Raw genomic sequence first — 24,628 nt, forward strand, 5'->3', positions numbered from 1 at the left:
GTTAGTACTGAGAAGCTTATGAATGGTGATGAAGTGATGAAAATAATAAAGATTAGTTGACGAAACTTATTCTAAAGTACTGAGAAGCTATACAAAGGAAAATGTGAGATAGTGGGGTCTTGAGATCCATGTTATCACATTTAATTAGAATTTCATGACATTGACATCTACATTACATGCATTGCATTTACATTGTTATTTGGAGAATATTTAAAACTTTGGTTTGGTAATGCACCTGTATTATGCAGTATACATTTGAATCATGGTTGAGAATATGACATTATTGTGAAAATCTAGATTGTTGCACTTGCACCATTAATCATGACATCAATTACATACAAAATTTTAAGTCACCTAAAATAGAAATTATGAATCTTTTGATGAGAATCTTTGAAATTCAAATGAGAATCTTTGAATTTTTGAGTTCTCAAATGAGAATCTTTGAATTTTCAAATAAGAATCTTCGAGTTTCAAATGATGATCATTGAGATGTGAAACCCTAAAATTTGTCAGATGTAAATCTTCAAATTCGAATGAGAATCTTTAAAAAGAATTCAAATGAGAACCTTTGAGATTTTAGACGTGAAACTTTAAGATTTGTCAAATATAAACCTTTGAACTCAAATGATAAGCTTTGAAATTTTGGATGTGAATCTCCAAAATTTGAATGAGAAGCTTTAAATGTTGGGTGTAAGCCTTACAATTTGCATGTAAATCCCTAAATAAAACCTTTGGATGAGAATCTCACAAATACGAATCTTGAAATCTTGTAAATTTGAATTCTTGCATAGATGAAATTTTACAAATCAAATTCTTGTGAAACTGAAATTTTGATAATCAAATTTCAGTGAATTTTTACGAAGTTGAAAGATTCTTGCAAATCTAAACCTTTGAATTTCAAACTCAAATTATGAATCTTTGAGTTTTAATTACAAATTTTATCAAACATGATCTATGACTCCTCTGAACATGATTGTTGAGGAGCTTTATTTTTCAAAGTCATTGAGCCTCTATTTAAAGGAACCTTATTTTATTTTTTAAAGTTGTTGAGCCTCTACTTAGATGAGCCTTTATTTTTCAAATTTGTTGAGCCTCTACTTAGAGGAGCATTTATTTTCCAAAGTTGTTAAGTCACTGCTTAGAAGAGCCTTTATTTTTCAAAGTTGTTGAGCTTTTGCTTAGAGGAGCCTTTGTTTTTTAAAGTCGTTGAGCCTCTACTTAGAGGAGCCTTTATTTTCCAAAGTCGTTGAGCCTCTATTTAGAGGACCCTTGTTTATTTTTCAAAGTCATTGGGCCTTTGTTTAGATGAGCCTTGTTTATTTTTCCAAAGGTTGGTGAGCTTTTGCTTAGAAGAGTTTGTGTCATTCAGTCAGTTCAAGCATCTAGTTATTTAAAAAACAATAAAAATGGGGTGAATGTGTCAAGATGATCATATGTTGGGTGTCTACGTCTTTGCATAATTCATGTTGCATAGGAACTGTATAAAAAGGGGCAGTTGTAAACATCTTAATTGGTCAAAGTTCAAGCCCATTAGGCCTGGTCCAAGCCCATTAGGCTTGGCCCAAAAGTGTGAAATTTTTAGGCCCAATTACTCTTTATTTTATTTTATATTATTTATTTATTTATTTAAGTTTTTTTATTATTTAGTTATTTTATTTTATTTATCTTTATTTTCTAGTTGATTTATCTTTGGTATTTTTGTTAGGATAATAAAAATAATTTTTGTCATGGATGGCTGTTGGTAAAGTTCTAGATTGATTTAATTTACAATAGATAAATCTTAAGATTTGTGATGATACAGAATTCCTGTTAACTGTGGTCTCATAATCGAAAGAAAACTCCTCTAATGTTTTATCCTATAAATATCAGACCTAAATCACACAATAACGGGGAGAAAAAGAAATCAGAGAGATCAACACAATAAAACACACAGAGAAATAGGGAGAAAAGCAGTAAAGATCTACGAAAATAGTTTGAAGATTTTGGGAAATTTTTAAGGTTAAAAAGAAGATTTTTTCTAAAAATTTTTTTTGAAAAATTTTTAGTTTTCGATGAATTTTTTAGCGCTAATTGAATTTTTCAGTGAGTTTGTCGACACCAATTGAATTTTCTGGCAGGTTTCCTAGAATCTGGTTGAAGATTTTGGGATTGATTGAATTTTTCGATGGACTTTTAGTGAGCCAACCCAAATTCTGTCAAGGTTTCCAAAATTCGGTGAAGGATTCAACCAAAGTTCATCCGAGTTGGAGAGAAAGGAAGAGAAAAGAAAGGGGAAGAGAGAGAAAGGAAAAATGAAATCTTATGAAAAAAGATCGGATTCAAGCTTTTATATCGACCCCAAAATGACATCATTTTGGAGTTTAAAAGGCCTTGGGATCTACATATTTTTATTCAGGCAACTCGACCTAATTGCAACTCGATCCGTCGATCCGCGTCCCAGCCGACCCTGCTGCTAAGCCAAGCCGAGCCGATTTCCTCTGAGTCACGTTTTGAGCCATTGTCTGTGCTTGCAACCGAGCTGATCTCTCGCCTCCCAGCCAAGCCGAGTTGAATTTTTGGTATTTTATTTTATTTTTGTATTTTTATGTATTTATTTAGTATTTTTAATATTTTTACATGATTAAATAAAAAGAGAAAAAAAATTAAAAAATAATTTTTTTTAGAATAAATAATAATTATCCAATGATGAAATTTTTAGAAATTTTAAATGGTAAATTTTTATTAAATTCTTAGGTGAGAAATTTTTTCTAGATTTATCCCAAATTGTGAAATGATTTAGATAAAATTTCAATAACAATAATTAATATTTATTTTCAAAAAAAAGAAATTAAAAAAACCTAAACAAATAAAATTTTAATAAAATTTTAGAAAAATGCAAATTACCCAAGGATGAGATTCTTAGCAATTTCAAATGGTAAATTTTTAAAAAAATCTTTAGGTAAAAAATTTCTCTAAATTTGTCCCAAATGGTGAAATAATTTAGATAAAATTTTAATAAAAGTAATTATATTCTTTTTCAAATTTGGTTGAAAATATTTAAAAATTATCCAATGATGAAATTCTTAAAAATTTTAAATGATAAATTCCTAAGAAATCTCTAGGTGATAAATTTCTTTAAATTTATCCTAAATGATAAAAAAATTTAAATAAAATTTTAAAAATAATAATTGTAATATTATTTTCTCTCCAAAAAAATAAAAAGAATTTCTAAATAGGCCAAAATAGTGAAAAATTTTTTAAAAAAAAAAGAAAAAATATTTTTAATTTGGTAAAAATGGTGGAATGATTAGATATATTTTCGACAAAAACCAAACAAAAAATAAAAATGATTAAACCTTTTTCCAACGATAAAACTTTTTCAAAGAAATAAATGGGATTCTTGAATACTCTTGAGGTGAGAAAATATTTTTAAGAGATTGATGAAGAATCTTATGAATTATTTCTAATATTTTAACATAAAAATTAAAATTATTATAGTCAAGACCTTGGGATAAATTTAAAATAAAATGGTACCATCATGTGGATGGGTATATGAGGGTGTTATAACCTTCCCCATATATAATCGAATTTTCAAACTCTGTTCTAGTTTGTAGATCCGAACTTATTCTTTTAGGAACTTTTAGTTAAGCTTAAGAACTCTTTAAAAGGATAGATTTTTTAGGTGACCAATCACACTTAGATAAAAAAGATTAATAGCGACTCATTTTGTTAAGTTTAGCTATAGATTTTCGGATCTATATGTTATGACAATGTAATGTAGCATTCTATGTTGATGATTTTTTATCAATCAAAAAGATATTTCTTATTTTTTATTAACAGTGTTAGTTTTTGGGTTAACCTGTTTTATATAATTAAAGTTCTTATATTTATTTGTGAATTTTATAATTTAGATACTAAATTTTAAAAGATGTTAATGTTATGAATGACCCATAAATTATAATGAAATGTATAATGTGATACTTAAACTTTAAAAATTTATAATATGATATTTAAATTATGAAGCTAATATAATACTTAAAGGATTATTTGTTTGTCACGTGCTATCATTGAATATAGTTATATTAGATATAAGTATCACATTAGTTAATAATTTCATAGTTCAAATAACAAATTATAAAATTTTAAATTTTAAATATCACATTAAATATTTTATTATAATTTAAAAATCATTCATGATATTTATCTTTTAAACAATGATATAGTACACAAATAAAATCTATATTTAACCTTTTAAATAATGATCCAATTAGAATTTGTTAATTTTTTATTATCAAAATACTATAATAATTTTTAAAAAGCATGAATATTAATTATATAAAATTTTACATTTGTTAAAATAACCATAATTTTAATTGGTGATGTACTTAAAAAAACAAAATAATGCTTTCCTTTTCCACCCACCGTCCCTTCCCATGAAAAACTTATGAATGTGAGAATAGCTGTAAACACAGGGATACTATTGCAAAATCCGATAAAATTGTTTGTAGCCGCTCCCGTGTACACTCCCGCTCAGTTTCCTTTTTCGAAATAGAATTTCGAAAACTCCATTCCATTCCAGTTCCAATTCCAGTTCCAGCCCTACTCTCTTTGTCCAGATTCAAACCTAGCAAATGATCGCAATGCCCCTAAAAATCCCATGAAAAAAAAAAGAGAAAAGAAAAAGAAATGGCTCTCCAAACTATCAGTCGAGATCCGCTCGAGGCTATTCGGGTCTCCCGCTCTTTGCTCGAACCTTCGCTTCCCTTCCAAACCTCCCTCGACCTTACGACCCGGACGATCTTCAACATTCCCATGATTTCCTCAAATCCATGGTGACCTTTTTTTTTTTTTTTTTCTATTTCCCCCTAAAATTAGTTTTACTGTTATTTTAGTTCTATTAATTTGTTTTATTTTTTATAATTGTTCAGCCATTGCAAAGCCCTAATAAGCTTCTTGAGCAAGCCAAAGCAATTGTAGATAATAGTTCAGAACTCGTGAACTTGGATATGTTAATCTCTGATGCTGAAGTTATGGAAAATCCTCGAGAACGAAGAGCGGCTCTAGGCCGTAAACGAGCTTGTTTTTCTTTGAAGCCTAACTCAAGGTTAAAATAATTTGAAATTGCTTAATTTAGTTATTTTTCTTGTGGTAAATGTTACAGTTGAATTTAATTTTACTTATTTAATTTTTTATAGTCAGCCTACTGTGAGTTTAGAACCGACTTTAGACATCGATAAATTGAAAGATCCGGAAGAATTCTTTATGGCTTTTGAATGGGTTGAAAGTTAGTTGCTGCTCGATTGCCTTTTTTTTTGGTTGGAATGTTTAATCTGCAATTATTTGTATGAATTTATCTTTTCGATGTGCGTTTGTAATGCTATATAGATGCCAAAAGAGAAATACAGAAACAGACAGGTGGTGTTTTGATGGATTTGGATCGGAATGTTCAGTCCGTGGCTGCACGGCCTCGTTGGCCTGGAATATTGAGGTCTGTTCAATTTGTTCTGTTATCAATTTTCCGTTGTATTCATTTTTGTTATTTTTTTAATCTTTCCGTATGTATATATGTATGTAAGATAGCCTTATGATTTTATTTTCAGATCAGTTAAGTACAATCATTGCTATTTGACTGCTATGTACCCAGTGGAAAGCTTTGAAGAGGAAATTCTCAGTCCACTTTGCGGTTTGCAACAAGAAAAATCTGACCTGAATGTCGAATTACAAGAGAAGGAGTTGGCTGGTAAGTCAAGAAAGGTTGATTTGTCATAAGTAGTTAATTTATTCTGTCTGTGGTCTCCCATTCTTGATATCTTCTAAAATAACCTGCTATATGACTTGGTTTTCGTTTGTGTTTGTTTTTATAACGCTGCAAAATTTCCCCCTCTTTGTGTATATGATAAGATACTGTTATATGCTCTCTAGACTCAGTGACCAATGCAGAGAACAAGATTAAAGAACTTCTGGATCATTTGCTTACCAGTAATTATAATGGGGATGAGGCAGTCGGTCTTTTACAGGAGCACTTGCAGATCAAACCTATTGAGCTGGAGAAAATATGCCTTTTTGACTTGCAAGATATTAGGTGGATTAATTTGAAAGCTTCTAGAGAAAACTTGACAAAGCCTAGAAATTCAATATCAGATTTGATGAAGGGGATTGATAAAAGGACACCAAAACAACAGGCTGGAAGTTCAGTTCATCATTTAGCTTCTCCCACTCCAAGAAGTCCATTGGGTTCAATATCATTGCTGAAGAATCAAATGTTGCCGTCCGATGTACTAAATGATCCATTTTCAACTGATGGTATTGATCGATCATCAGTGAGAAATGCGTCTTGTATGGAAAATATTACTAAACAATCTGATATGGTTGATACAGAAAAGGAACTAAGTGTGCCTCACAACAATGATAAAAGATCACCACAGCAACATGCAGAAAGTTCAGCTCATCATTTAGCTTCTCCTACTCCAAGAAATCCATTGGCTTCAATGTCATTGCAGAAGAAACATATCTTGCAGTCAGATCCACTAAGTGATCCTATTTCAACCAATAATATTGACAAATCACCAGGGAGAAATGCATATCCCATTGAAAGTATCAACAAACAATCTAGTCAGGTTGATACAGAAAAGGAATTAAATATGTCTCACCTCTTAAGGTCTCCAATACTAGAAGCAAATCAAACTGCAACTGCTAATGCAAGTTCTGAGCTCAATGGGCAAGATTTTGCTGGTCTCTTTGGCAAATTTGTAAATGATAATGCAAGTAGGTTTAATTCTGGTATTAATGTTGTCTCAACTGGATCTCAGGACGACTCAGAGAATAACAGTTTAAGCAGTCTTGAAGTTGCTGCAGATGGTCATATGATAAAACCAAATGAATTTGGTGGAAGGGTGAGTAGTCCTATTGACTTTTCAAGAGTTACTCATTTGCAGTTTACTGGAAATCTTTGTTATGGAATGTTATACTCTGAGGAATTGTGACTAAACACAGGTGGAAGACATACTGCCAGAAGCAGTGGTTTCTGCTCAGACCCAACTTAACATGGAATGGCCAACCATTGATAATTCACATACCATTCAGAGAGAGTCAGGTATGATTATTTTCTCTGTTTCCATGACGTATTCTTGTGGGATGGGGATGCAAATGAATGATATTAAAATGCCTCAGTTACAATTTTTTTTTTTTTCATTTATTAGTGGTTGCAAAGTAGTATAGTGATTGGTTTTAGAGATGTTTTATGATTTTTGCAAACTGGAGAAAAAATTTATTCTTTATTAGTCTCTTTTCCTTTTATCCCTTATGTATACAAGAGGAGAGGAGCAAAATTTCAAAAAGAAGAAAAAGAATGAGAAATCATCTGGGATTTCATTAGCAAATACCATACTGGAATAACTCCTAGTATTTTCATGATTACTTTGGGATCTTTAATTTCTTCTGAAAGAAATCAAATATTCATTGTTCTTGGTTTCCATTTATTTAGCATATGTTAGATGGTCATATCCTACATGAATTGAACTTGGGGTTTTTGTACTCGACAAGATAGGCTGATATGTCTAAGTTGTTCTATTAGGCTACACCCAAGGGAGAATGGTAAGTGGTAATATGTCCTATATCACTCCCAGTATTTTCATGATTATTTTGGGATCTTTCATTTCTTCTGAAAGAAATCAAATATTCGTTCTTCTTGGTTTCCATTTATTTAGCATACGTTAAATGGTCATATCCTACATGAATTGAACTTGGGGTTTTTGTACTTGACAAGATAGGCTGATATGTCTAAGTTGTTCTATTAGGCTACACCCAAGGGAGAATGGTAAGTGGTATTATGTCCTATATCACAGTTTTCAGTTGCCTGACTTTTAGGTAGTGCCTCTCCTTTTCTTGTCAATTAGTTTTAAGATTGGATGCCATAACAAAATACATTACTTAGTGGTGCAAGAATAATTTGTGATAAACTAGTTCTCAACTTATCCAAATGCCTAGCTAGATGCTTTTGGTTCTTTGAAAATTCTTATGATTTCTTTCTACATAATTATGGTGAATTGATGATGGTTAGCTTATTATCTGATTATGAGAGGGGTACAAAATTGTATCCTCCCTTTCTCTCTCTCTCTCTCTTTTTCTATCTATAATTATGATGAATGATGATGGTTAGCTTACTATCTGATTACAAGAGGGGTACAAAATTGTATCCACCCTCTCTCTCTCTCTCTCTCTCTCTATATATATATATATATATATATATATATATATATAAGAAACACCTCCCCTCCATCCCCAATTGATTTTTCCTGGTTGATATGTTGAATTACACATGACTTGCCACTTTTTGATTAGTTTTCACACTTAAATAATCAGATACCAAGTCTATGTTATGCTTATATTTGACGTTACAGTTCTTTTCTGCCCATCCTCCCACCTCTCTTTCCCTCTCTCACGAAGAGGGACTAATAGGTATAAAGATTCTACTAATGACATTTATTCTTTAAAGTTTCCTAAAACCAAAAATGGGTGATTGTTTTGTTGTGTTAGTTGCATCATGCATGTCTGGTAAAAGTTTGTTGTGCAATAGTTTAGGTGATTTGATGACTAAGTAATCACAATTTTTATTTTTAGGTTTCCCTTGCTGCGGTTTTGACCTTTTAAGCTCTTGAAATGTCCCCCTCCGCCCCTTTTTGGGTCAGATTCCAATTATTAGGATAAAGACTGTTCCAATTTTTTGTGTACAAGTTGAGAAATATGATGTGGTTAAATTGCTCATAGTTGCTTCTTTAGTTGTGTTTGAGCTGTTCCTCATCTGACTAGCTAGGAGTTGGTGGTTAACAGCATGAATTTTTTGATCCCTCATGTAGCTGTCCTTTTAGGATCTTTTAACACTTTAATTCCTCTTCAGATGAGTTGATAGTTCTCTCTCTCTCTCTCTCTCTACCTTGCTCTTTTTCTCTCTCTCAGGTGCTATCTTTTCGAATAAACTTTAAGTTGTCCATTGTAATGTGATAGCACTTTGTGGTCTACTTACGAAAAATTGAATGTTTGGTTGAATGGGGTATGGTAGTAACCAGTGAACTGTCCAAATAACATGATATACGTTAATCCCTATCCTAATGCCTTACATATTATTGTGGTGACCTTTGGCAACTCCTTGTATGGCTTGCTCATTCTTGTTAAATGGGCTCTTGTGCTTTCATACTTGAGCTTGTGTAACTAGTCAAGAGTAATTTCTTAAACGGACAATGCTTGAATTCTCAAATTACATCAAAGATACAAATCTATATTAGATATACCCATTTAACTAATCAGTCGAACACATGTGGCGCATTGATGGTTGTCTAACAAATCAGAAAAGAAATTTCATGTTATGGTCCTAAGAAAATCAGGTGGTAATTTTCTGCTTTTGAAGTATAACCACAACATGAGTCAATCTTTGACCTGCTATTATGCTTTAAATAATTTTTCATTAGAATATCTTTTTCTAATTTTAATATTATTGGATTTACCTACATAGTAAATTATAATTTTCCGCTTTTAGTTGCCTTGGACCTAGCACATCATAAATTGGGTTTACCTTAGTCATTGATATACTTTTGATGGTTTCAATTTATTGGTTTTCTTTGTGCACATTTCCATTCCCCAAACAGATGAATCTAATCCTGCAATGGATGAGGACCACACAATGGATGGATCTTCGAGAGCTGCAGAAAATTATCAGGAGCTGCATGAGGTTTGTACTTTTCATGATTATTTATCTTCTTGCATATTTTTCCACCTAATATGGCTGTCAACATTCAAGATTAGGGAGTTCTATACTGCTTTTTTGGGCTTATATATTGAAGCTCCTATACTATCACCTTTGTATTTTCCAAACATTGATTGTTTTTCCCTGATTCTGCTTAATTTTGTCAAACTTGCATGCACCTGTCTACTCTCTCTCTCTCTCTCTCTCTAGATGCAGAAAGAGCTCATTTAATTATTGATATCAATGCAAAAGGTTTTAGTTTAAGAGGCTTTTAGAAGTTTGCACCACAAAGATTGATTTTAGGGTAATGAAACTGGGCTACAACTCAAAGCATAGAATCTGTGGTTTCTATCTTCTGTTTGGACATCTATAACAAACTAATGCTTGCCAGATTTTTTTAATTAAACATTTGTTACTTAAAACAGAAATTGCAACTCATGGCAACTCCTCCTCCACTTTCCAGAATAATTCCCCTAAGTGCAAACTACTTTAAAGCTTTTCAACAAGTAACTTAGCTACTAGGCATCTGAAGGGAATAAGGGACTGCAACAAGGGAGATACATGCTGCTAGTGCATTCTACCTCTACTATAGTAGGATTATTATTTATTGTCTTTTCAATCACTGCTTCTTGACACCACATTTGGAAAACGTGTTTAGTTCTGTTGGCTGTCATTAGTTCATGATATAATTATTAAAATTTAAAGTTGACAAAGAACAATGTTCTTAGTTCTATTTATGAGGTGAGAAAGAGTTTGATCTACTATAGTATCTAAGAATAATCACTGTCTCAAATCATGCCAAATCTAGACTTAGGTTGGTTAGTTAACTCCTTATAGTTTTAAAGAAAATTAATAAAATATTTGAAAATATTTGAAATCACTAAGGAGGAAATGGCTTTGCTTTTACTTTTAATTGAAAAGGTAAAGCCTGAAAGTTGATTTTTGAGTCCTGGATGAGAAACTTTGCCTAATGAACTTCGATGATATGTCTGGAATTCTTTTTGATTCCAAGAGTATCTTGAAAAATTGAAATGTTTTCTAGATCTGTTACTTGTTGCTATGGTTGATGGTGTCATTTTGAGTAAAAGTTACAACATTGTGGTTTAATGGTAATTTCTATTAGATGTTTGTATGTTTACTTTGCATTCTTCAGTTTACTGTCCGGATTCCCTTTTATTGGTCTATGTCTGTAAACCTATGAATTGAGTCATTTCTTCTACACATTACTAAGTATTGGCAAACTGGGTCTTTTTTTTGGTGAAGAATAAGAAATAAGACTCTTGCCTGTGTTTCGTTTACTTTCCTTTCAAAAATTTCTCAAGTTCAATTTTTTTCTTTTCTAATTTTTAATTTGTTTCTTTAGCAACAGAATATGATGGGCAAAACAAAACCTTGTCCACACCATGAACGTAAGAGGAAAGCAATTTCTCGAAGACAAAGTCTTGCAGGTGTTACTAAAACCAAAAGTTCAACTTGCATCTTTGGAGTTCTTTAGTAATTCTGTTGGAATGACTTGGTGCATTCTTTCTTTCTAGATTCTGGTACTGCATTTGATGGAGAAGGGAGGAGGCAAAGTACAAGGATTAGGTCAAGACCTTTGAAATTCTGGAAAGGTGAAAGATTCTTATATGATCGCATACATTCAAGTGAGTACCTTCGCTTATTGTTTTTTTCTATGCAAGGAGTTTATTGACCCATTATAAATTAAAAAATTAGTTGCTGTGCTTTTGGAAGAATTTTAAATTTCACCGAAATGTTCTCTAAAGATGAAGTGTGCTATGAGTTGTGTTATAGTTGATATATTATAATTTATTGATGACTAGTTTGTCAGTTTGTAATAATTTGAGTGCATATCATTGCTAATGTAGTTTGTAATCAACTATCTTGACTTGATTCTATGAGCCCTTAATCTCAAATTAGTTTAGATAAGTGCCTTGAATTATACTAGCCCAAGTCTGGCACCATGCTTTCTGAAAGCTAGGAGATAGAAGCTTGTCATACAACTTCAGGCAATCTGATTTTTGTTATCCCGCAACCTGATGTTATTTCATCATTAATCATTTATTGTTCTAGTCCTAACAAATTTTTAGCATGCCTTATATATGTTTATTGCAATTATATTGAGTAAAAGTGTGCAATAGTTTTTTTCCCTCCCTAAATTCCTCCTGCATTAATGTTTGTTCTGCCTTGAAGATGTTTGAAACCAAACATATCGCGTTCATGGAGATGACCCTTTTAGTTGTTTTTTTATCTGTTATTATTATTATTATTATTATTATTATTATTATTATTATTATTGTTATTGTTATTGTTTGGTAACAACAAGAACCTAAGATCTCTACCTGACATCCCATCCCATCCCCTTGGATCCAGTTTAGCATTATGTGGAACCCACATGTTTGTTTTTGAAATGTCAAACATGCCTACATTTTTCAATTTGATTTAGATGAAACTTGTTTTATGTGGTTGAATTTGCTTTTACTTTGTTTTTGTACAGGTTTGTCAACTGTAATTGGGATAAAGTACGAGTCTCCAGGGAAGGCTGATGGTAAGAACCCTACTCTGAAAGTGAAGTCTTTTGTAAGTGATGTGTACAAAGATCTGGTTGAATTGGCTGCCAGGTTTTGAGATGGCGGTGATTGGTGCTTATGGACCGAGCCAGCGCAAATCAGGTCATCCTTTTATAACCTGACCATTAATTCACCGGTTCTCTTTTTTCAATTTATGGTTGTTCTGCATTGGTTGTTAAGTAGTAGGCATTTCTGTTATGAATAATCTTATTCCCTGTGAATTTTTGTGATGACCATTAAAAACTCTAATTTTGACATGTATTGGACTTATGACTATATTTCGTACTCTTTAGACAGTTCCAGAAACAGGTGAATCTAAATGGAACAATGTAATGTAAGTTCATGACTTCATTAGTTAATTTCCTCTCAAAAAAAAAAAAAAAAAAAAAGCTTTTTAGATTTCAATGTTTCAGTCAATGTCTTATTGTCCAAGTTTCAGAATAAAGACTTTGCCCCAAGCATCATAATCTACAGGTCTTTTACGCATAGTCGGGCTTCTCATTGTAGCATAAAGACTGACTCTTCCATCATTGTCCAAGTCATTATCTTTTAGTAAATGTGGTAATTTAACGCAGGATAAGGCTCCGCAATAAAAAAAAAAAATTGTAAAAATGATGTCAGTTTAAATTTTAACAGAAATTATGTAGATTTAATAAAAAAATTAAAAATATATTATATGTTTTTTAAGTTGATATGAATTGTGATAATTTAATTTTTATATAAAATACGGAATAAATAAATAATCAAATTTATTTTTTAGTAATGTGTCAATCTTTTTTATATTTACTTCAAATAGAATCGATAATTAAATAAGGTAAATAATTAAATTAGAAAATTAAATAATAGTAAGAGTTTTCAAATTTGGTTAAAATGTTTGAAGCACAGTTGCTATAAAAAATGCAAACAATTTAACATAGCACTAATTCTTTTAGAAATTGATAAAAAAAAATGGTTTCCAAATTCGTTTATCTAATTTCATTGGTAATATATGGAGTCAAGTTGAAGGTTTAAAATTAAAAAAAATTCCCAAAAGTAAATTGGCCTTATTCTTTAGTTTTCCAGAAAAAACAAAAAATCAATAATGTTAAATTATAGTCTAAATTTTCAAAAAAAAAAAAAAAAGACAAAAATGAGATTAAGTTTGATTTTTAAAGTTCGATTTTCATTTTTTTTCAATACAGTTAATTAAGAGTTTTAAGTTATATTTCAATCTAATGTTTTAAAAATAATTTTAAGATTTTGCTCATGAAATATTTTTCTAACTCAAAAATTGAATTTTGATTGACTAGCAAGTGAGCACATCTTTCTTTAATGTTTAATAATTGATTTAGATCAACTTTGAAGTGCCAAACAAATGTTCAAATTTCCTTTAGAAAGGGAGCATGTGAACCGCAATAGCTCATAGCTACCGCTCCTCAAAAAGATTTAAAATAACAATCATTCGTTATTAACTAGCATGACTTTACTAAAATTAATTTCTTAGCATGTGGGTCCACCGGCTTAACTTACATTTTAAGCTTTGAAGTTGCAAGTAGTAGATCAAAGGTCCATTTAAATATCGGTAAAATTAATTTTGATGACTAGATGAAATTGAATAATGTGATTATAAAATTAAATTAAAATTAATAGTGAAAATATATTTGAATGTAAAAACAATAACGGGATTTTTTATTATTATGTTTATACTAAAACAATCCATTGCTTTGTCCAATGCAAAGCAATCAATTTTTCCAAGATTCAGTTGTTCACCGAATCCCTCCTCTTTAGTCACCGACTAGAGAGTAACCACAGGCAATTGCATCGCAGGATGCACCGTGTAAAGGTCTAGATTTCACCACACCGGAAGAGCTGCAGAATACAAACGAGCCCTAACAAAGAAAGCAATGGTAAAAGTATGAAATTCAATAGAGAAAGAAAGAGCTTTGAACAGAATGCTTCAAAAGCACTTATCACCAAATGCACTTGATTAAATTAAAGATATCTCAATAACCAGCCAGCCTTCATATAAAAATATTAAAAAATCTCAAACAGGCAATAATGTACTCCCAAAACCAGGCTTAACTCATCAAACAGGTAACTATCCTCACCAAAGACGAATAAGAAAACATCATCTATGCAAATTAAAAACTTAAGTTCGCCAACCAAACAGCTGCTGCACAATAGTTCTTGTTCGTACTTTTATGGAGAAGCTTCATTAGACAATCAAGCCACAAGAAAAACCTGTATCAAACAATAATAGCAGTTTTAGGAATTTTAGCAGTATAACTGAGAAAAAAAAATTTATTTTCTCTAATACGATGTCCATACCGCACATTTAAACAAGGGAATGCCACCCGTCAAGCCACCATATTATTCTTAAACTGAATGTGGCATGAGCAGGCGTTTGTCATTTATAACCTGCCAGAACAAAATTGCAAGAGACACAGAGATTTAGGTTAGAATGAATGAACAAAGACACCACAAATTAATGGAAGAAAAAAAATAGGTACTGCAGATAATATACTGATTTTGAACTCATTTAAGCACTAATACCAAGAAAAAACTACAAAACAGCCTAAATGCAATGCAGCCATGTTAAATCGATGCCACAGTGCCACTAGTTACAAAAGACCTTAACCTTTTCACATGTGCCAGTTGTTACAAAAGAAATTTCCAATCTCTCAATTGGAGGGGAAGGGAGAGAAGGGCGGAGAGGTGCAGACATATAAACTGCATGGTTACTTATGCCTTTTTTTTTTTTTTTGTGATACAAAATAATTGCCAGAGAACTTGTAACTTTCTTCCAAACAGATTAAGTAGCAGCCACTAGGGATGATTTACCTATTATATCCTGGAACAAATTGCAGCCCAAAGTGGTCCAGGTCAAAAGCTGGGGATCACAAAGGGCCCGGAAGGAAGGCCTGCACCACCAAGTAATTCAAAAATAAGAAATTCCGATCATCCAAAATATAATAAAAACTTTCATCACAAGATTATAACCTTTATCAGCTTATTGGGACAGGCTCCATCTTAAATAAATTACTTGCTAAAGCTCATCTCTGAATATCTGCATGAAATTGAAGGATTAAACAAATCAAGATGCTTACATATAGTAGATGATATATACACACTGAAAAATGTTTTCCACACATCTGCAGAAACAGCTTAAGAATTTCAACTTGCCTGCGAGGCTGCTTATTTGGGTTATTTTGTCGTTCCCCAAATTCATCACTCACAAGCTCTGCACAGGAGACAACTTGTTTTACCACTAAAACATAAGAAATTGCAAAGGGCAACGTTCAGAAGTCCACCAAATCTAAGATCAGCAAGATCATTGCTTACCAGGTCTTTGGGAAGGCTTCCATTCATTATTTGGTTTGTTAGAAGTTCCTTCTTTGCTGCAAAGGATGGATGATTAAATATTATTAAAACAATCAGTTAGCAACAATAATAACCACTTGTTATAACTTATCAATATGAGAAAACATAACCAGTTAAACTGTCTGTTATCTTAGATTTCATTAGTTTTTTGCTCTCTCCCTCTCACACGCACGCACACAGAAAGAAACAGAAAGACAGACATACAAACACACACACACCCCTAAATATGTAGAAAAGAAAAAAAGTCTAAGACATTGCACATAAGGTCAATTATAAAACATCTATCATTATTGGTTTAACATGATTATAAAATAACATAATGTCAAAACAATAAAGACTCTTTTAAAACATCTTTTAACAATTATTTTCTATTTTAAAGTTAAATCTATGTAAAAAGCAGTAGTTCTATGTAAACTGATGATACTGTTATCATCCAAAGACTTGGCATTTCACACCAAATATATTGATTGTATTTCTACAAAGACAAAGATACAGCCGAGATTGAACAAACAAAACCATGCATATAACTAAACCACATTTAACTCAATTTAATCATGCTTTAATCCTGATTAAAGGGTTTCTTGAGAATACATTCCAACCAGATATTAACCTTCAACAATGAAAAAAAAGAGGCAAATGTTGAATGCTTCCAGTTTTTAAGACTAGAGAGGACAGTCAATATTTCCCTCCCCACTCTGGCAAGCAGAAGGCAAACAATAACAATCGAGGTTTTTAAAGCCAGTGGGTCAAGGAAACCAAAACTATGTTACTAACCTTGAGGGTCCTGTAGAAGAGATCTGTCCTGACAGACGAGTATGATAAGGCCCATCTACAGTGATATAAGGTGGACAATATGTTGCCCCCAAAGCCCCAGCAGCACTCGTCAGTACCGGTAGCCTAAACATGAACATGAAAATCATTAATGCTTTTGGATTAAATAGATAAATAAATCAGATTAACAAGAATAGGAATAAGCAGTCAAGAGAGAGATTTAGTGCTGCATTGATAGTCTAATAAATGCCTGATAGTCTAATAAATTCTCACGCCAGTGATTTAAATTGCAGTAGCAGTCATGTTTTACATCGCGTCACAGTTGTAGACATAACAGAGATAACAGAGACCTTCGCTGTCATTGCGGTTATCGCAGTTGTGATTTTTTTTTTTTTTTAATTTTGCTTAACTTACTATAAAATATGGTAATTATAATTATTAATCATAAAAACTCTTATTTCATGATTTTCAAAATAGTTTATATCATGTCATATCTTTTATCTATTTAAGAAAAAATATTTATAATTTTTTTAAGATTATAGCAAAATATTTATATTTAAAAAATTACTCATATGGTACTTAAAAAATAACAAGAGATAAATAAACATGTGTAAAATAGATGGTCATAGTAAATGATATATTTGATTCTTTAAATACCATATACTCATCAAGAAATTATCAGATTATATCGTGCAAATCATCTAACAAGTGGTTAGGCATCCATAATTTAAGTAGATGACATGATTTGATTTTGGCATAATCTCCATTAATGTTTCTTTTTGTTTATGTACTTTACACATTGTCTCTAATCATGGGTTGTCTCAAGAAACTAAGCAAATGTTTTAAGCACTAATTAGTTTAATGCCACTTTTAAGCAGTAACTTTGATATAATTTCTTTTCAAAATTTTGAAAGTTGAAATGTTTTTCATTATCTTGTGGAATTAATTAACAATTATTTTTCTATTAAAATAATTAACAAATCTTTTTGTTCCCAAGGCAAAATTTCCTACTAAAAAAGTTTCTCCTAAATAAAAAATTTCTTCTCAAAATTAAAAAATGAAGCTAGTTATATTACCCCTAAATATTTATTAAAAAATTCAACTCCCACACAACACCCATGTCTTTTTCGTAATTTCCCCCAATTCATTTACAATCTATTCTCTTTGGTCTCTACCTCTTGTCTAAATCCCACAGACAGACACCACGTCTTCTCATCCCCTCAGTCTGTGTTACACTAATTTTTCTCTCCAGGCCTTCAGCCTCATCCCCCGTCTCTCAGCTCTCCTTTTAATGTGGTGTGTGCTCTTTGTTCGTTTCCCTCAACCTCAAGTCTCACTCTCATCTCTTGTCTCTTGTCTCAAGTCCCAGCAGCCCCTGTCCCCTAGTAGCAGTGCACCATAGCCCAGCCCAGTCCCAAACAAACAGAATCACTGCAAATTTCAAAATTTTTCAACAAAAAAAGGTAATTTGAGTGCTGAATTACTTGCTTACCTTAAATTGCATGTGCTTGATTTTGATTGAGGTTGAATTTCAGACAACTAATGTCTTTGGAAGTCTAGGTTTTGTGTTTTTTTTTTTGGCTGAATTTATGAATTCATGTCTCTTTTCTGGCTTGCTTTTTTCATTTTAAGTTTTTAACCTAAGTCAAATGAAATTTTTTCCTTGAATTTTTTAATGGAAACCCAATTGTAGTGGGCAATAGCAAACTGCTATCACCACTATTCAACGTTATGCCGCATTTCGCGGCAGCAATGCACCACTACAATTGGGATTAAAATTCTCCTCTGTTTTTTTCCTGAAAGCAGTTGTGGATAGCGGCCCTACCGCAAAATAGTGGCCGCTATACTGCCATCTTGCTGCTATTTAAATCCCTGGCCCACACCCAAAGCATCTCCCCCTTACACCTTCACTACTATCAAAATTTGTAGCAAATTGGAGATTAGCCACAAAAGGCTTATCTGGAAAATATGTTGAGTCTGAAAATCTGACTCATAACTCATAAGTTCTGCTTCATTATGGAGAGGTAACTTCTCCATAGAAAACCAACTGGGCAGTTACTGAACTGACCAAGACATCACCTTCATTTCTCAAAGGAAACCAGATGTAATCCACAGAAAGAAAACTTCACTAAAGGGAAAGAATTAATGTACCATGTCATTTCTGAGTTTCCCAAACCATGTTGTGGCTGGGCAACATATCCAGGAAATGCCATGCCAACAGCGGGAACACTAAGGCCACCAGGGTGCTGACCACCAAATTGCATTACTGCATGATCATTCAGAAAAAAGCATTAAGAAATTGAGCTTATAAAATGTTTAATAGGAAAGCATAGAACTGCCGATCAGAAAATATAGAATAACAAAATTGAATCTAAGCAACTCAGTAGATAAAAGCTACTCCCTGACACCCCATAGTTATTAATCACAAAGACAAATAAACTCGACAAACTCCAACCTCTAGCCACCCCAGAAAAAGCATATCCCTAATCAAAACAAATCACTTTCCAGGAATTAAAACTCCATCTTATCTTAGCCAAAAAGCCATTAAAGATATTCAGATGAAAACTACATCTAATATTTAGTAAAGCATTTAATTTAATTCATATAAAAATTCAAAAAAAAAAAAAGTGGCCTAGGATTTAGAATGCACTGCTTCAGGTAACACAAATTTCCCCATTTTACAGTTTACCTTTTATGGTAGATACGTTATCAAGATAAATTGAAGAATTAAAAGTATAAAAAGCTTTACCCGGTAAAAAGGCAGGAAAGTTCTGATCAGCACGGCTGACAGCCATATTCCCCGTAGACCCCATAATCTGAGCTCCACCATACAGAAAAGAGCCCCCTCCAGCTCCTTGAACACTGCTTTTTCCCTTGCTCGCCAATGCACCATTGGATTTACTTGTTTCTGAAGATTCAACCTCTCCAGATTCATATGAATTGACTGATATAGCTGTTTTTGGTGGAGATGAAGTTTGAAACCCAATACCAGGATGCTGGCCCAACTGCTGAGCAGCTGCTTGTAGAGAAGACTGAGCCCTGCCTTGAACAGGACTACTCTGAGAAGCATCAACCTGCGTTTGAGAAGAAACTCTGTTGACTTGGTTCTGAGGTGGAGCTGGCTGATAAGCCTTCAGTCCCGGGATAGCTGTGCCTCTACCCTGTACCCTGGACTGAGAGGGTTGAATAGTATTATCCAACGAAGATCCAGAAGGTAGCATCTGCATGTTGGTCAAAGGCTTGACAGAAGCTGACATGCCAGAATCATCTATATAAAGCTTTGCCATGCTGAGAGAATCCAATACATTCTTCCCTCGCAATGAATTGGATTGCGACACAGAAATATTCTCATCTGTAACAGATGGGCGAACATTTCTGCTCATGGTTCCAGCTTGCACATCCTTCTGTTGAGTCAAAGCAATGTCTTTGTTGGAAGACCCAGATGGATAAAAAGGTGGGGAAGAAGAACTCAAGCTTGATGCAAAAATATGTTTCCTAGCAGGAACTAATGCAGAGTCTGCATTTGTTGCAGGTGTGAAAGCTCTACTCAAATTAGCTTGTGAAGTTTTCTCAAGAGGCTTTACAGACCTGAAATATTTAACTCATTAAGTGTTGTGCAAATTTAATCATGGTGGGAATAGAGAGAAAATTGAAGGAAACAAATGCATGTTAATACTCACAGTTTGTTCTGTCTTGGAGGTGCCTGACAACTGTTTTTCATAGTAGGTTCATACCTCCTAGGTACTCTCCCTCTCACACCCTTAGGAGCCTGGTTCTGATTGTAGTTTTTCCCAAATGGTTTGGACCTACTTCCCCTAGGATAACCATGATCTGGACCCCAATTTTTACTCCGAGCTCGATATCTACTTCTAGAAGATCTTCTTCCCTGAATGTGGAAGATTATCAGTAGGGAAAATGAAAAAGATCAAATGAGATTAAGAAGGAACAGAAACACTAATCATGCAAGTTGAATATGAACAAAACTCTTACCTCTTCATAATGCTTTTCTTGCAAAGTCATCTCCTCAAACTTGTCATGTCCCCATTTCCTATCATCTTTGGATTCCCACAATTTCCTTCCACCATGTGTTCGCCTAAAATGGATGAATCAGAGTGATACACAACTTGAAACATTTATAATAACTAGAATGGAAAAGGCAGGGCAATAACATGGAAATGCACCAAAGTGTGTTAAAAAAAAAAAGTGAGGATTGAACACATAAAAGTTTAAGTCTGGAACAGAAATTAAGCAATGATAGCACAGAGTCATCAGGTTATTGGTTTGTCCCCAAAGGGACACCCAAGCGGTTTGAGCTCAAGCCTTCATCTTGGAGGTCCTGAGTTCAAATCTTGGAATGGACAGGATGAGATTTATGATATGGGAGAAGGCTACCTCCCATTGTGAAGCTCAATATCACATGTACCAAAAAAAAAATCAGGTTACTGGTTTAACTGTACATCTAATATTTACAAAATAAGAACACAAAGTATAAATACAGTTAGTCTTTACACAGACATGCACTAATGAAAATGAATTAGAAAATAAGCATATAAATAAATATTGGGACCATAAAAACCCTATTGTCATTATTTCATATAGCAGTCATAGTATCAACAGTATAGATGAAAAGAATGTTCAGCATTAGTAGTAACTTGTCCCTACACATAAGCAAAAAAGGTCAAGGAAGAGTAGTCATACACACTCAAAATGTCATCAAATACCAAGGTTCCAATCTGGGCCTAAATTTTGACCAAATCAGTTCACATTTGGTCTTATATTGGGCCACTCTTTGGTTTACAACAAAGTTCCTAATCAACTAGCCCATGCCTGGATCAATCCAGGTAGCTTTTAAGCTCTTAAAATGAATGAACAATGAATAAAGAAAGAAAAACGCCTAAATAATGTATAAGAGCATCTGGCATGCAGGTCTACTTGTGTAACAAAATGCTAGAGTAGATTATGAAATTTCAAGCCCTTACTCCTCACTGCAACTGTTACAATTAGGTACTTAAATTTGATCACCAGTCATACTTGTCTAGACAAGCAAGTAAGCTAAGCTCTCATGCACATTATAACCTTATATCTCCTTAAAGCCTAATCATGGACAGATTCAAGGTTCAATATGACAAAACATAAAACAGCCGCATACAGAGCATGAACAACATTGGTGTCAAAAACCTAAAATTAAACACATTTGTTGTCTAAATGTAACATTGCTTAAAAGAATAAAAAATTTTAATTTCTATTCTCTGCATAAGAAAGTACATGGCAGGGCAAGTAAGCTTTCCAACTTCAACCATTACACGAAAGAAAAACTAAAATAGGCATAACAAATAATCTAAAAAAAAAGCACCGTATGCTTTTCTATAAATTGTTAATTAATTACTTGAATATTTAGCCATATTATGAATTAACATAACAATTTACACCCAGAAAAGCAAAGAAAAAAAATCGAATACCTATGACGACCACCAACATTATCTCGAAATCTATCATCGTGCATATAGAATGCCCCAGCAGTTGGCACTGCAAATGGCTCAGTCTCCTTCTTTTCCTCTTCATCTTCCTCTTCGACATTATTATTATTATTATTATTAATCTTCACTCCCTCATCCATATTCCTATTCCCATCACCCACCACCGCTTCCTTCATATCTTCTCCGGTTCTCTCCACATTCCCTTGCAACCCTCCTTCCCCTACTTCCTCCATCTCCTCTTCATCAATTTCTTCCTCCTCTTCCTCTTCTTCATCATAAGCTTCTTCCTCTCCGTCTTCTTCTAAGTCCAATTCTTCTTCGTCATCATCATAATCTGCAGCACCACCCTGGCCATCGGATTCATCGGAATGAATCACAGCCCTCCGATCCATCCTCGCCTCGGTATTATTATCCCTTTCCCCTTCCTCATCGTCACTCGCCGCCTCTCTCCTCCGCATCGCCAGCGAACGCTTCACCTCCTCTGGATCACTTTCATACTCCACCTCTTCTTCTCCCGTCCTAGCCATTACTTTCTCGCGAACCAATCACCAACTCGCTAAAACTCAAAACAAATTCAAAAATAAAAAAGGAAAAAAAAAAAAAAAAAAGCAAACTTTGTAACGAGGCAAAAGACAAATTTCAAAACGAATCGCCTAAAAATCAAAGAAAACCACAACCCTAGCAGACCTGAAATTGAAGGAAATTTCTATTTTATACGATATTAACTAAGGGGTAGCGTTATTTAGGAAAACCCTAGATTTTTATACAGAAAGTTTTTTGGGGAATTTTTGGGTAAACTTTAATGGAGACAGGACTTTGTTTTCTCATGAATTTTATTTTTTATAATTAGTTTGTTATATGTGCTATATTATTTTTATTTTATTTAAATTTAAATAAAAATATAAATTAATATTATTAAAATATTTACATGCTATATGTAAAATTAAATATAAGTAAAATATCAAATCATAATAAAAGTAAAAATTTTAATTAAAAAATTAACAAATTTTAAAATATATGATAAATAATATGAGAGAAAAAAAAAGCATATGAAAATATTGTAAACAATATTATTAAGTATATCAATAAAATATTAAAATAGAAACTAAAAATCTTGTCACTTTAAATAAAATTTATTCAATTTGTATCATCTTCAGTTTTTTTATCATTTTTATATATTTGTATATTTATATAATTTTAAAATAAGTTTTATTTATTTAAAAAAATAATAATTTTAAATATTTAAATAACATAAACGATAACTCATTCGCATATACTATTTTATAACGGATCCACATGTACATTTTTTTTTATTGGAGTTTTGATAATATCATAATCATCAGCATTTATATGATTTTCCAAATATTTATACTTTTTAATTATTTTGAGGTTGATATTTGATATAGAATTATGTTTTTATAAAAATTAAAGTGAAATCATTTTTAATTTTGAGTAAGTAATAGTATTAAATTATAAATAATTATTTAAGAGAATTATTGACAAAAAGGTTTTAATGAAATGTACTAAACTATTTACTTTTTGTATTTTTTAAGTAAATATCGACATCTTCTATATAAAGTATCTAATTAACATATGTAATAGTTAATCTTGAACTTTCATTAAAAAAAATTGCAATCATTAAGTTCTACTTAAAAAAAAAAATGAGTAAGTTCTACTTAAAAAAATTATGAGTAACCTATCAACTCTTTTTATATTTTTTTCACTTTAGCATCTCCACTTTTTGCATAAATAAATGAAATAAACTTATTGAGTTTATTTTTTTATTTATTTTTAAATTATAATAAAAAAGATATCTATTTAAGTAGATTATAATTAAATTTATTGTAAATTGAGAAATAAAAAAAAATGTTACAGTTGATTTGACAAAAAAAAAGCATACTTAATGAAATGGATAGTATGCTTAATGAAATAGTACCTATCATAAAAAAAAATATTAATTCTTATAGTAAGAATAGACTAATAAAAAGAGAGATTAAATTAATAGTAGAGAAAATGCATTTATCTCGTATATTTTGTGAGATATTGGAAAAAATATATAACTAAGAACTACTGACAATAAAGATTTTCATAAAGTTATTTTGATATTTTTATTTTTTTATATTTTTTAAAAATATTAATATTAAATGTTCATAATAAATATTGATTTAAATTTAAATTTTATTTAAATTCAAATATATCTAATTTTATTTTTTAAAGCAGGTGGATTATTTATTAAAATTATCTTTATCTATAACTAATATATTTAAAAACCAAAAATAAAGTAAAGATTATATATAAAAAATATGAAAGATATTAAATAATATTTTTAAAAACTATAGTAAATTTAAATAATCATGTTAAGTACAGATAAATTAAAGAAGATAAATTACTTTAAAATTGGTTTTAAATTGAGATGAAGTGATGTATAAAAAAAATTTTTCATTAGAATTCAAATTAGTTTTTGATTAAATTTTAAAATTTTAGATAATTTAATAATTTTTAAATATATTTTTTATAAATAATTTAAAATTAATAAATATCTTATGTGTCATTATAATGATAAATTTTAAAAATCATCTTAAATATTAAAAAAAAGTCATGCGCACGTAAATGTCTATATCAATAAATATTATATGATAATTATATATGTTTTAATATAATATATACATATATATATATATGATTTTCAAGTTTCAAGTGTTAATCGGAAAAGATACAGGTGCATTGGAAAA

At 31.6% G+C, this 24,628-nt stretch overlaps 2 protein-coding genes across 8 annotated transcripts; one reads left to right on the top strand and one right to left on the bottom strand.

Moving 5' to 3' along the window:
- Positions 1 to 4,379: 4,379 nt before the first annotated feature.
- Positions 4,380 to 12,594, top strand: LOC111278911 (centromere protein C-like). Of its 7 annotated transcripts, XM_022865657.2 has the most exons (12): positions 4,396 to 4,811; positions 4,908 to 5,083; positions 5,175 to 5,263; positions 5,365 to 5,467; positions 5,580 to 5,719; positions 5,902 to 6,677; positions 6,789 to 6,872; positions 6,973 to 7,072; positions 9,621 to 9,703; positions 11,082 to 11,166; positions 11,254 to 11,364; positions 12,216 to 12,594. In XM_022865657.2, the coding sequence occupies exons 1-12, from the start codon at positions 4,809 to 4,811 to the stop codon at positions 12,344 to 12,346; spliced, it is 1,881 nt and encodes a 626-aa protein (XP_022721392.2). In that variant the 5' UTR covers positions 4,396 to 4,808; the 3' UTR covers positions 12,347 to 12,594. The 7 variants fall into 7 exon arrangements, with proteins under 7 accessions (XP_022721387.2, XP_022721392.2, XP_089620774.1 ...); XM_022865652.2 differs by having other exon boundaries at positions 4,380 to 4,811; positions 5,902 to 6,872; XM_089764648.1 differs by lacking the exon at positions 5,175 to 5,263 and having other exon boundaries at positions 5,902 to 6,872; positions 12,216 to 12,266; positions 12,340 to 12,594.
- Positions 12,595 to 14,223: 1,629 nt separating this feature from the next.
- Positions 14,224 to 22,706, bottom strand: LOC111278912 (protein MLN51 homolog). The gene is made up of 12 exons (XM_022865660.2): positions 21,879 to 22,706; positions 20,410 to 20,512; positions 20,100 to 20,305; positions 19,169 to 20,007; positions 18,571 to 18,685; positions 16,423 to 16,545; positions 15,610 to 15,665; positions 15,451 to 15,508; positions 15,268 to 15,334; positions 15,109 to 15,188; positions 14,596 to 14,685; positions 14,224 to 14,508 (listed from the first exon to the last, which is right to left on the bottom strand). Exons 1-9 carry the CDS (start codon positions 22,421 to 22,423, stop codon positions 15,307 to 15,309), a joined length of 2,073 nt encoding a protein of 690 aa, XP_022721395.2. The 5' UTR covers positions 22,424 to 22,706; the 3' UTR covers positions 14,224 to 14,508; positions 14,596 to 14,685; positions 15,109 to 15,188; positions 15,268 to 15,306.
- Positions 22,707 to 24,628: the final 1,922 nt, after the last annotated feature.

The sequence above is a fragment of the Durio zibethinus genome, chromosome 8 (genome assembly GCF_047325235.1).
Source record: "Durio zibethinus cultivar Kanyao isolate XHJ-2024 chromosome 8, ASM4732523v1, whole genome shotgun sequence".
In the NCBI taxonomy this organism is placed as follows: Eukaryota; Viridiplantae; Streptophyta; class Magnoliopsida; order Malvales; family Malvaceae; genus Durio; species Durio zibethinus.

Bases quoted from the DNA above. Each gene is read 5' to 3' on its own strand.
- LOC111278911 (XM_022865652.2), top strand. The intron at 5,468-5,579 runs GTCTGTTCAATT...TTTTATTTTCAG, and splicing joins CGTTGGCCTGGAATATTGAG to ATCAGTTAAGTACAATCATT. The intron at 11,167-11,253 runs GTGTTACTAAAA...CTTTCTTTCTAG, and splicing joins TCGAAGACAAAGTCTTGCAG to ATTCTGGTACTGCATTTGAT.
- LOC111278912 (XM_022865660.2), bottom strand. From the start codon at position 22,423: ATGGCTAGGACGGGAGAAGAAGAGGTGGAGTATGAAAGTGATCCAGAG. The intron at 20,008-20,099 runs GTGAGTATTAAC...TAAATATTTCAG, and splicing joins CCTCCAAGACAGAACAAACT to GTCTGTAAAGCCTCTTGAGA. The intron at 16,546-18,570 runs GTACATTAATTC...GTTCATGTTTAG, and splicing joins GGAAACTCAGAAATGACATG to GCTACCGGTACTGACGAGTG.